The sequence below is a fragment of the Dendrobates tinctorius genome, unplaced genomic scaffold, assembly GCF_039654945.1.
Source record: "Dendrobates tinctorius isolate UK_male_01 unplaced genomic scaffold, ASM3965494v1 ptg000034l, whole genome shotgun sequence".
NCBI classification, from domain to species: domain Eukaryota; kingdom Metazoa; phylum Chordata; class Amphibia; order Anura; family Dendrobatidae; genus Dendrobates; species Dendrobates tinctorius.
The window spans coordinates 15514069-15527267 of NW_027361702.1; the positions used below are offsets into that span (position 1 = coordinate 15514069).

General features: G+C 40.6%; 1 protein-coding gene across 1 annotated transcript in view; it reads right to left on the reverse strand.

The window, feature by feature from the left end:
* Nucleotides 1–621: 621 nt before the first annotated feature.
* Nucleotides 622–13199, reverse strand: part of TLR4 (toll like receptor 4) — a 116162-nt gene continuing 103584 nt past the window's right edge. Inside the window, exons 2-3 of the mRNA XM_073573123.1 lie at nucleotides 4425–4591; nucleotides 622–4325 (exon numbers count right to left, since the gene is read on the reverse strand). Of these exons, the coding sequence (XP_073429224.1) occupies nucleotides 2042–4325; nucleotides 4425–4591 (2451 nt within the window). The 3' untranslated portion in view covers nucleotides 622–2041. The remainder of the gene's footprint in view (nucleotides 4326–4424; nucleotides 4592–13199) is intronic.

Sequence of the window (13199 nt, forward strand, 5' to 3'; positions counted from 1 at the left end):
TATTATTAGGTTGATTTAAATTGAGAAGCAGCCAAGAAGATTTCCCAAGAAAAAAGAAAAAGCATCGTCCAGCTTATCGAAAGCGATCCCTCAGCCAAGAAAATTGTCAAACTGCAAAATGTGAGTGCCATGACAATTGGAAAAATGTCAAATAAAATCTATCTATCCTTTCAAAAGCCAAGAGGTAGACATCCAGGCAAAATATTGAAGTCAACAAGTCGGCTCATCACAAGGTCTATCAATTCTGGTTCGACAAATACGGCAGTGGAGGTGTCTTGTATGCTTCGTAATAGTGAGATCATAGAAGTCCATGCAAGCAATGTGCAACGCACATTACACAAATGTGGAAAAACTAAGAAAGCTCATCATAATCTCACAAAGAACAAAACAAAAAAAAAACTGCTATTAAATCCCTTCAGAACATCCACAACATAGTTATCAGGTCAGCTGACAAAGGAGGAGGGATTGTCATTCTGAATAAAAAGGACTACATCAAAGAGGTCTACAACATCCTCTCAAATTTATCTTGGTCCCAAGGATTCTTTATTACAGCAGCGCAGTGCAATATCGTGTTATCATCCAAACTGGTCATGATTCTATGAATAACGCCTTAATGCGCTTGTATTGTTCCCCCCCAATTTTTTCTCAAAAGTACAATTCTGTCATGATTTAAACCACTTTTTGCACTGCCATACTCTTTTCCACTGAAACTTTGCCCACTAAATAAAGGTGGGGTTGGACTACGATAAAAATACTAAAATATGAGTTGAGCAAACAATTTGTGACATTTTTACTTAAGAATTCTGGTGAAAACAGTTTGGTGAATCAGCCCAATAGTTAAATTGACAAAGATTAAAGAATAATGGCTATGCATTTTCCCAAAACAGTGCTATCTTTTGTAAAAACAATTGGCCCGATTCATTAAGGTTGACGTTTTGTACGCCAGCCTTAATGAAAAGACCGCTGCAGTAAGATGCGCCTAATTCATTAAGAGGCACACAACATTTAGTAAATTAGGCATAGCTTACAAGCAGCATGCATCTTCACCAGAAATTTAGAAATGTTACTCCAGTCAGTGACGTCAGTGTCGTAAATTTGATTGAATTATCTGTGTGGGCTTTGTCATGCCCCATCCTATATTAGTTGCGTCAACTTTGGAGAAAATGGACAAAACTGGAGAAAAAACAGCAAAAATTGCAACAATTTTTTGCAAATCAAATTGTGACATTTGATGGTATTACTTTTCTCCAAAATTTTTGCGTAAAGTCTTGGATAAATTGGGCCCAATGCTTAGTATCGCAACTTTTAACTATAATATATACAATATAGTACATACATGGATAATTCAAGCCCGATTTCAAGTATCATAGCTCATACCTAAAATATATAAAATATAATCCCTTAATTAGTGCAATTTTACTTATAATTTAACCAAACATTACAGAAGCTCCCCTTCCATTTCTCCTTCTCCTCCTCCTCCTCCTCCCATCAAAGTTTTTATCCTCTTAATATACTATATTACAGTCATCATATTATATGGCACTGTGTACTTATAATTGCTCATTTTGCCTTTCTACCCAGATAATTCTTCTGTTTTCTTTGCTCTATGTAGAAGCAGGAAGTCTTTTTTTCCCTGCATTTATTACTCCCCTCTTCATTTCCTGACCCAGCTGCTCCTCCTCCCCTTGCTAGGGACTTTTTCATTGACTAATGAGTCATGCAGGGAAAATCGACCTCCTGATTCTACATAGAGCTTAGAAGGATTCATCCTGTCAGTTTTAAATCATGTGGTGATAAACCTAATGGAAAAGAGAAAAATTATCTGGGTAGAAAGGCAAAATAAGCAATTGTAAGTACACAGTGCTATATATTAGGATGACGACAATAAGCTAAGATGATAAAAATTTTGATTGAAGTGTTTCTTTGACACATGGGAACCATCAACTTTCTGAATTGGAAAAACACCAATAAGAATAGAAAAATGCATTCATTAATTGGATTGTGCATAAGTCCATTTTACCCCCAAATTACAGTTTTTCCCCTATTCGTACATTTTGTTGTGTTTTTTCTGGTTCTCAAACAGTTCTCCATCAACATCTACCTGGTGATTGCCTTTTGTCTTTTTATCCCCATGCTGTAAAGCTTCTCTTAAGCGTATCCAAAATATTCTTCTCTCTACGTATCCATCCACCCACTTCAAGTAAGTGTTCTTGCGAATGTATTTGTTTAGTCCAAGCATATGTCTAAGATGAGCCATATTAACTGCCTCCAGGAGAATAATGATGATTCCACATTGGCTTTCCAAGAACTGCCAGGACATGACCATCTCAAATTCAAAGCTGCACCATTTGCTCTCAATAAAGTTTTGAGACAGGATAATTAAAGCTTTTCTGCTTCTTCGAATGCCTTCATTCACGATATTGGTAGTGATGGGCATGCCTGGTATAAAATCTCTGTAATGTAGGCATAATTGAAAGCGTGGATTACCATCTTCTAATTTGGGAACTAATTGCTCTTTTACCCATTCTTCATCTAAGCTGGAATGGATAACAAATGCATCATATTCCTTTTCATAATTTTCATTTTTATCAGTTTGTAATAAATAGCAAAGGTAAAAATACTTTTGTTTATAACAATAAAATATGCCCCCAGCAATGACTATTATTATTGCAAAAATTCCCAAACCAACATAAATAATCAAATCACAGTTTAAGTTCACTTCACTAAGCTGCATATCCTTGAGAGATTCTGGGGTACTACATTTTAGATTTTTACTGAATTTCAATCCTCTGCTGCTTTGCGCATGTACCCACAGGAGAAATGTCTTCTGATGACAAGAACAGTCATATGGATTATGTGATAGGTCCACATTTTTCAAATTTTTGGATAGAAATTTAGTGGCTTCTTCAGAGAAACTCTGGAATCTGTTGGAACTCACATTTAATATCGTGAGTGCTGTTAATGGGCTGAGCATTGGTGGTTGGAGTTCTAGCAGGTTGTTCTTACTGAGGTCTAATGTTTGCAAAAATTTAAGACTGGCAAATGTTTCAACGGGAATATTCTTCAGTCCACAAGATGACACATCCAGTAAGCGGAGCTCAGTCAAGTTTGCAAATACAGAAGCAAGGATATTAGTATCAAAGGTAGTATGGGCTACTTTAAGCACTTCTACACTCTTCAGGCCACAAAAAGAGCATTGAATAGAAAAATGGCATGATGTGTATGACAGATCAAGGTAAATTAGTCTTTCCATAAGGTAAAAGATTGGATATGAGCCTACGTTGGTCAGCTGTGTGTGACTGAGATCCAGTACACGGAGATGAGACATGTTTAGAAACATACTGCTCAGGAATATCTGAGGATTGTAACTGAGGTTTAGGTGTTTAAGAAAAGGTACCCCATTAGAAATCAAAGTGCAACAAGGGTCAATATTTAGTTTATTCCCACTCAAGTCCAATAATTCAAGGTTAGGGGCTTCTATTGAGTCTGAGAAATAGGAAAGCTGCTCATTTTGTGTTATCCGAATCTCTTTCAGTTTTTCAAGCTTTGAGATGACTATCGAAGGCATTTTACTGAGAAAACTTTTTTTTACTTCAATCTTTTGAAGGTTGGAGGCTACAGATTTAAAGTACAAAAAATGTAAATCTGTATTTATCACACGGAGAGATGTGATGTTTCTAAAACATTCGCAGAAGATATTTTCTTTAGAAAAGTGCATACCACTTATTGCCAACTCCTTAATTTTCATTCCGCATAATTCTTCAAAATGTTCACTTTCTACTGAAATCTTTGTTAGAGAGTTTCTGTAATGGCCAATCACTACAGTCTCAACATGAAGTCCATACATGGCATTAAAGCTCCTTTTCATAATATCCGCATTAGAAAAACAGTCTTTTAAATGTAACATACGTAAAGAAATTAATGTAAAGGCACCAGGATCAATGTGGTCTATATGGTTCTGTGATAATATGAGTGAAAAATTGGAAAGATTTATATTCCGTATGTTCTCTAGATCATTTTCTTTTATGTCAATAATCTGATTTGCACGGAGGTCCAGAGCGTTCAGGGAAGACACATAAATGGGCAGGTACAAACTCTTCAGCAAATTCTTGGCAACATTCAGCTCCTTTAGCGAGATAAGTTGAGCCACAGGAAGCTTTGATAGTGAAGTAAGAGATGTTTCAACAACAACAAGTCGATGTAAGGAATCAAGGCCTGAAAATGCTAGTGGAGACCACAATCCTATCGGGTTTCCAGTGAGGAGTAATGTATGCAAATTCTCAAGACCAAAGAAAGCATGATCTTCAATTGAGGTTATACTGCACCTATAAAGATGGATACACAAAGTATACAATTATATTACAAAGAAATATAGGCACAAAAGCCTTCACAAACCACTTTGGAGGATTTGGTGGAACGCTCACCTTGTAAGGTCTAGAAGTTCAAGCTTTGACATATGGAAGAAGTTCTTCTTGTGAAGACTCCTGAGTGGGTTAAAACTAAGGTCTAATCTTATGGTATGTGTAGGCAAATCCTGGGGCACTGTAGAGAACTTGCAATTACAGCAGTTCAATGATACTGGAGGAAGTTCCTAGAGTGAATACAGAAATGTTCTGTTAACATTACATAACAGTATGATCAATCAATTATTTGTAGTGGACATTTAAAAAGATCTTCTCATGTAGTATATTAAAGGCATATCCACTAATAATATCTGCATTTGTCTCCAAAATGGGGCACTCTCACGAGCTACTTTAAGTGGAGGGGTGGTTAGAATTGAAATAACAGATAAATGGGAAATATGACCACTTCACCATCACCATCTGCTGTCTAAATAGATATGGTCTCATTGGCAGGATCTGCATCTGCTATACATTTATAGTATATATTGAAGCTATTAGAGTTGGTGCGAATCGATTCGCAAAAGTGGGTCCACCAGCCACGTCAGAAATCTGTGGTCACTTAATAGAGCCCTGACAATCACCTCCTACTTTCCGGAATCCCCAGGATTCTTCTTTAGTCGGCCTGGCCGCACTTCTAACTTAATGCTTGAGGCCAGTCAGCAAGTTAATAGAAGAGCTGGGAGGTAGGCCTCTCATTCAGTAATTACAGAATATAACATGGCCGATTGACTGGATACTGCAAATCTATTTGCACTGACTCTAGTGGCTATGCCATAAAAGCATAATATGGGAATACCTCTTTACACAACCTTACTGTTATTAAAACAAAAAAACGGCCCTTATCTCAGTTCCCCATGTTCTAAGAACATGAATTGTTAATATAATATAGTATAAAACTGTGGTTACTAAAGGCAGAAGAGTTTTCTTGTGATCCCCCTGGATATAGCTCATTTAGCATTTATGCATGTATAAAACGCCAGTATAATAAAAACTGCAAAACATTGTATAATTAAACAAATTACACATCAAAGATAAATACAAGCATAATGACCCTGTGTAACTTCATGCTTACAAGAGCTAAAGGCAGAACTTAATGTTGATTAATTTATGCGACATTTTGCACCCCAATTAATAGTGCCAGAGGAGTGCAACTTATTAATGATATCAGCAAATTGCACCCTACTAATTGTGATAGCAAAGTATTACCCTATTTTGTTTCTATAGTGAGATGAAAAACACGTTCAGTCTTCAATCCTCTAAGACTTAATTAAGAACATGTATGTACTCCACTCATCTCAGATATTATAGAGTTTCGGGGACATATAAGATTTCCCAAAATGGGTGGCATCTGGCACAAAAATACAAGTTTCAGTCTTAGCAGCTATGGATGAGCAAACCCGTGGATGTTCGGGTGCGCCGGGTTCAGTCAGTTCGGTTTAGGATTCGAACTTGACCCTTAAAACTGAATCCAATATAAGTTGTTCTGCCCTTTCATGTGCAGCAAGTAAGTGCTGTACCAGCTATGACCATTAGATGTCATAGCTGTTCTTTTTTCCTGTTCCTGGATTTAGGATCCTTTCCCTTATACATCTTGCTCTGATTAGAACCGCCCCTTCAGTTTCCCCGGGATTAGAGAACTTGTAGCCATTTTCTCCCTGGATCTCTGAGTTACACACACGTGTTCCTGGCTTTCCCTAAAAATCACTGCTTCTGTCAAACGGATTCTGGTGAGGGTTCAATACAGTTATGTGTTTGTGCTATGTATCTGTGTAAGCTAGCCATCATGCAGCCCCCGTGCAGTGTCTTGTGAGAGAGGTATATGATGCAATGTATTTTCTAGCTAGTTGTAATGCTCTTTGCACTGCATGTAGATAGATGCATTTCTTGTTTAGGGTAATGCAATGCTTTCAGCCTAAGTTTGCTGTAGATATCCCTGTTGTGAGTTCATTCTCTGGTTCACCAGTTGTGAGTTCTCCTTCCAGACTCCCTCTGGTGGTAACAGGAGGTAGAGAGGATGATTTGATCGGTGGAAATCTGCCACCTGAGAATGAGGATGACGATTGGATCTCAGGAGTCTCAGATTGGATTTAAGACAGCTGATGCCCTATTCAGTTGCTGGTGATTCCTTCTGGCTTGTCAGCTCTTGGTTTTCAGCTCTGTTCCAGTCATCTAAAGCTAAGTTTTTCTGCTAATGTTCACACTTGATTTTGTTGGTCTATTCAGTTTTTTGGTGTGGTCAGCCAGCCTCTGCTGGGGGCTGTGCTGAATTTCCAGTCTTATTTATCAGTATTTTGCCAATTGGCTTTTTATCCCTTACTAGTTCGGTCTCTTTTTGCTCTGTCTCAGAATATTTCAGAGTGCTGATATAGTGGGAGAAGTCTAGTGACTTCAGGGTTAATTTTGCTATCAGAAATGTTGGGCATGATTTTTGTAGGGTTTTTTGCAGGTTGCAGACAGTGTCTTTCCTTTCCTTTCCTGTCTAGTTAGTTTGGGTCCCATCATTTGCTCAGCCTATTTTCCTGCCTGTGTTTGTGCCTTCATCTTGTTTCACCATCAATACATGTGTGGGGGCTATCTATTCCTTTGGGGTCTGCTCTGGGACAGTTAGTTTTCCCTTTTCTTGCTTTAGGCTTATTTAGTCCTCCGGCCGTGACGAGGCGTCTAGGAACATCGTAGGCACGCTCCATGGCTACTGCTAGATGTGTTGTAAGATCAGGGATCTGCAATCTGCATAGTTACCAACCTCTCTGGTTTTCTGTGACTTAGCTTGTTGTGCTTTTTTCTCCTCGGTGACCCATTCATAACAGAATCAACAGCCATACCGCAGATTCTAGGGTACTCAAAAGCAGGAAAAAGTTGTTAAAAAAAAAAATAAGTGTCAGAATTTTTTTTTTTATATTTTTTCCTCTTTTTTGTCTGGGGCCGTAGGAGGATTTTTTTTTCTTTTTTCCTAATGGAGATTAAGCAATTGTCTGCTTGTGTGGAGCAGCTCGCTGCTGAAGTGCAGGGAATTTCCACCTACCTCATTCAGTCACATGCTGCTGAACCTAAGATCCCTACTCCTGATGTGTTTTCTGGGGATCGGTCTAAATTTCTGAATTTAAAAAATAATTGTAAATTATTTCTGGCCTTGAAGCCTAACTCATCGGGGAGCTCTGTGCAGCAGGTTAAAATTGTCATCTCCTTGCTGCGCGGCAATCCCCAGGATTGGGCTTTTTCTCTGACACCTGAAAATCCTATTCTGACTAATGTAGATGCATTTTTTCAAGCCTTGGGGTTGTTGTATGATGAACCTAATGCTGTTGATCAAGCTGAGAGAACCCTGTTGGCATTAAACCAGGGTCAGGATTCTGCAGAGTTATACTGTCAAAAATTCCGAAAGTGGGCGGTCCTTACTACATGGAATGATAGTGCATTGGCAGCTCTCTTTCGGAAGGGTTTATCAGAGACTGTAAAAGATGTTATGGTGGGATTTCCTGTTCCCTCTGGTCTGGATGATTCTATGCCATTAGCCATTCAAGTTGATCGGCGTTTACGTGAACGTAAAACTACACGGGAGGCGCTGCCACCTTTTGAACAAACATCTGAACCTATGCAATGTGATGGGGTTTTGTCTAGGGCGCAACGTCAGGAGTTTAGAAGGCGTAATAAGCTGTGTTTTTTCTGTGGAGAAGCCTCTCATATTATTTCTGTCTGCCCAAAATGAGAGAAACGTTTTGCACACACATTTGCTGTGGGCAGTATACAGCCTAAGTTTCTTTTGTCAATTACTCTGATCTGCTCCTTATCCACGTTTTCCATGAAGGCTTTTGTGGATTCAGGAGCAGCGTTGAATCTGATGGATTTGGACTTTGCTAAACGTTGTGGTTTTTCCATGACGCCGCTGCGGATGCCTATTCCTTTGAGGGGTATTGATGCTACTCCTTTGGCAGAGCATAAACCTCAGTTTTGGACCCAGGTGACAATGCGAGTTGCCCCAGACCACCAAGAAAATTGTAAATTTTTGGTGTTGCATAATCTGCATGATACTATTGTTCTGGGTTTTCCTAGGTTGCAAACTCATAATCCAGTTTTGGATTGGAAATCTGGGTCTGTGATGAGTTGGGGTTGTCAGTGTGTTCTTAGGGACGCTCCTGTTTTCTCCACCTCTCCTCAGTCTCATGATATTCCTGATTATCTAGCCAATTTTTCTGGTTCATTTAGTGAGAGCAAGTCTGCGTCTTTGCCTCCTCATAGGAGTTATGACTGTGCAATTGAGTTGATGCCTGGGTGTAAATTTCCCAAGAGTCGGCTTTTCAACTTATCAGTACCTGAACATGATGCTATGCGATTCTATATTAAGGAGTCATTGGAGAAGGGTCATATTAGACCATCCTCGTCACCTTTAGGTGCTGGTTTTTTTTTTGTGGCCAAGAAAGATGGTTCATTAAGACCGTGTATTGATTATCGTTCCCTTAACAAGATGACGGTTAAATATCAGTACCCGTTACCTCTGATGTCTGATTTATTCTCCAGAGTTAAGAGTGCCTGCTGGTTAACTAAGGTTGACCTCAGGGGGGCATATAATCTTACTTGCATCAAGCACGGGGATGAATGGAAGACGGCGTTTAATACTCCGGAGGGACATTTTGAGTACCTGGTGATGCCTTTTGGGCTCACTAATGCCCCTTCTGTCTTCCAGTCCTTTATGAATGATATTTTCTGTGACTTTGTGGATAAGTTTTTGATCATCTATCTGGATGATATTTTGATCTTTTCTAGTGATTGGGATTCTCATGTGGAACACGTCCGGACTGTGTTCCGGATTTTGAGGGAAAATTCCCTGTTTGCTAAGGGATCGAAATACCTCTTTCATTTTTGGGATTTATCTTATCTCCATCGACTATTGAAATGGACCCGGCCAAGGTACAGGCCATTTATGATTGGGTTCAGCCTACTTCTTTGAAGGCCCTCCAGAAGTTTTTGGGTTTTGCTAATTTCTATCGTAAAATTTATAGGTAATTTTTCTGGTATTGTGAAACCACTGACTGATCTGACCAAGAAGGGCGCTGATGTGCTGAATTGGTCTCCTGAGGCTATTTCAGCATTTCAGGAGCTTAAGCAGAGATTTACTTCAGCTCCAGCTTTATGGCAACCTGATGTCTCACTTCCATTTCAGGTGGAGGCAGATGCTTCTGAGATTGGTGCAGGAGCTGTTTTGTCCCAAAAAGACCCTGTGACTTCTAAGATGAATCCCTGTGCCTTCTTTTCTCAAAAGTTCTCCCCATCTGAATGCAACTATGACGTGAGGAATCAGGAGTTGTTGGCCATGAAGTGGGCATTTGAGGAGTGGAGACATTGATTGGAGGGAGCTAGACATCAAGTTGTGGTCCTCACCGATCACAAGAATTTGATTTATCTGGAGTCGGCCAAACGTTTGAATCCTAGACAGGCTAGATGGGCCTTGTTTTTCACGCATTTTAATTTGTGGTCTCTTTTCTTCCGGGCACTAAGAATGTTAAGGCAGACGCCCTTTCTAGGAGTTTCTTTGCCGATTCTCTTAGTGTGACCGAGCCTACTACCATCCTAGGTGAGGGGGTAGTTCTTTCTGCCATTTCACCCAATTTGAGATGCGCCCTGGAGAAATTTCAGGAGGATAAACCTGAGCGTTGCCCTATGGGAAAATTGTATGTTCCTGACCAGTGGAGAAAGAGAGTGATGTCTGAAATTCATTGCTCCGCATTGGCTGGTCATCCAGGTATTTTTGGTACCAGAGATTTGGTGAGTCGGTCCTTTTGGTGGCCTGCCTTATCTCGTGACGTCAGGAATTTTGTACAGTCCTGTGGGACTTGTTCTCAGTCTAAACCCTGTTCTCGTTCTAGTGGGTTGCTGATGCCCTTGCCGGTGCCCAAGAGGCCATGGACCCATATCTCAATGGATTTTATTTCTGATCTTCCTGACTCTCAGAGAATGACTGTTATCTGGGTGATTTGTGATAGATTTTCAAAGATGGTCCATCTTGTACCACTCCCAAAGTTGTCTTCGTCCGCTGGGTTGGTGCCCTTGTTTTTACAACAGGTGGTTCGGTTACATGGGATTCCTGAGAATATTGTGTCCGACAGTGGAGTCCAGTTTGTTTCCAGATTCTGGAAAGCCTTTTGTTCCAATCTGGGAATTCAGTTATCCTTCTCCTCCGCGTTTCATCCCCAGACCAATGGACAGACTGAGAGAACAAACCAGACTTTGGAGTCTTATTTGAGATATTTTATATCTGCTGATCAGGATGATTGGGTCTCATTTTTGCCCTTGGCCGAATTCGCACTGAACAATAGAGCTAGTTCTGCCACTTTGATGTCACCCTTTTTCTGTAATTTTGGGTTTCATCTTCGATTCTCTTCAGGGCAAGTGGAATCTTCATCCTGCCCAGGTGTGGACACTGTGGTTAAGAGAATGCAGCAGATATGGGACCAAGTGGTGGATAAGTTGTCACTCTCTCAGGAAAAGGCCCAGCGATTTTCCAACCGGCATAGGACTATTGGTCCCCTGTTTAAAGTGGGTGATATGGTTTGGTTGTCGTCTAAGAATATTCCTATGACGGTTGCATCTCCTAAATTTAAGCAAGATTTATTGGTCCTTATAAGATTTTGGAAATTCTTAATCCTGTTTCGTTTCGATTGGCTCTTGCAGTTACGTTCAAGATCCATAACGTATTTCACAAATCTCTGTTGAAGAGGTTTGTTGAGCCAGTGGTTCCTATGGCAGCACCTCCTGACCCTGTGTTGGCTGAAGGCAATGTGGAAAATGAGGTAGAGAAAATATTGGATTCTCGTTTGATCAGACGGAGACTCCAGTATTTGGTCAAATGGAAGGGTTATTGTCAGGAGGATAATTCTTGGGTCTCTGCCTCCGATATTCATGCCAATAGATTGGTACGTGCCTTTCACCGGGCCCATCCTGATCGGCCTGGTGGTGTGGATGAGGGTTCGGTAACCCCTCCTCAAGGGCCCCGAGTTCATTCTCTGGTTCACCAGATGTGAGTTCTCCTTCCAGACTCCCTCTGGTGGTAACAGGAGGTAGAGAGGCTGATTTGATAGGGGGAAATCTGCCACCTGAGAATGAGGATGACTATTGGATCTCAGGAGTCTCAGATTGGATTTAAGACAGCCGATGCCCTATTCAGTTGCTGGTGATTCTTTCTGGCTTGTCAGCTCTTGGTTTTCAGCTCTGTTCCAGTCACCTAAAGCTAAGTTTTTTTCTGCTAATGTTCACACTTTATTTTGTTGGTCTATTCAGTTTTTTGGTGTTGTCAGCCAGCCCCTGCTGTGGGCTGTGCTGAATTTCCACTCTTATTTATCAGTATTTTGCAAAATCGGCTTTTTGTCCCTTACTAGTTCAGTCTCTTTTTGCTCTGTCTCAGAATATTTCAGAGTGCTGATATAGTGGGAGAAGTCTAGTGACTTCAGGGTTAATTTTGCTATCAGAAGTGTTGGACATGATTTTTGTAGCTTTTTTTGCAGGTTGCAGGCAGTGTCTTTCCTTTCCTTTCCTGTCTAGTTAGTTTGGGCCCCATCATTTGCTCAGCCTATTTTCCTGTCTGTGTTTGTGCCTTCATCTTGTTTCACCGTCAATACATGTGTGGGGGCTATCTATTCCTTTGGGGTCTGCTCTGGGGCAGTTAGTTTTCCCTTTTCTTGCTTTAGGCTTATTTAGTCCTCCAGCCGTGACGAGGCATCTAGGAACATCGTAGGCATGCTCCACAGTTACTGCTAGTTGTGTTGTAAGATCAGGGATCTGCAATCTGCATAGTTACCAACCTCTCTGGTTTTATGTGACTTAGCTTGTTGTGCTTTTTTTTTTTCCTTGGTGCCCCATTCATAACATATCCCTCTTAAAAGTGCATTATGTGTCATACTGTGCAACCTCTGTAATGCTCCTGTTACTGATGTAATAGCACCCTGTATTACCACTGTTGTTTTTGTTATCTGCCAGGACTGATATACTGTACTGTCTATTTCTTAGTAGTTTTTACCCAATATCATCCTCTACTATATCATCCGATCTCATCCACTATATCATCCGATATCATCCACCATTGTTGCTCTCCGTTACTTGGTTCATCATCATCTCAATAAACATAGAATTAAGCACCCATACAGTCTTTTTACTGGGAGTGGATGTAGGGTTTAGCCATATGTTGGAATCCACACAGCGTCATACGTGGAAGAAGGCAGAACATAAGTCAATGGGGACCTGAACTTCAATGCTGTAAAATGGCTGCAACATGGATTGAGTAAGGGCTAATGGACTGCAAAAGGAAGAAAAATGTAGGTAAGAGCAGAATAATTGCCCTACAAACAAACATGAATAGGGAAATGACTTAAGTGGGTTCTGTCTCTATAGCAATCATAGTAAAATAGGAAGTAATTGAATAACAAACATTTTATCAGTGCCCTCACAGAGACTGAGGCATGCTACTGCCAATTCAGTTAAACAATTCACCCACAAAGAGTGGAGCTCAGTACCCCACAGAAGCAGTTTATAAACTTCACCCACAGAGCATGGGGCACAGTACCCCCACAGCTCCAAAATATCTGCCCCAGTAGTGTACGCTACAAATGCCACTGATGAAAACCTTTTAGTTTGATCTTGGATCAAGCTGGCAATCCACGGGGAAGCATGCTACTGGCAGTCCAATTAAAAAGAAGCTTATAATATGCACATGCACCGTACCAGTACTGCTCTGCGGGAGGTACATTTGTGCCCAGAGCAGTACTAGTACGGTGACGCGATCGCGTGGCCTCACACTGAGCGCTGCGG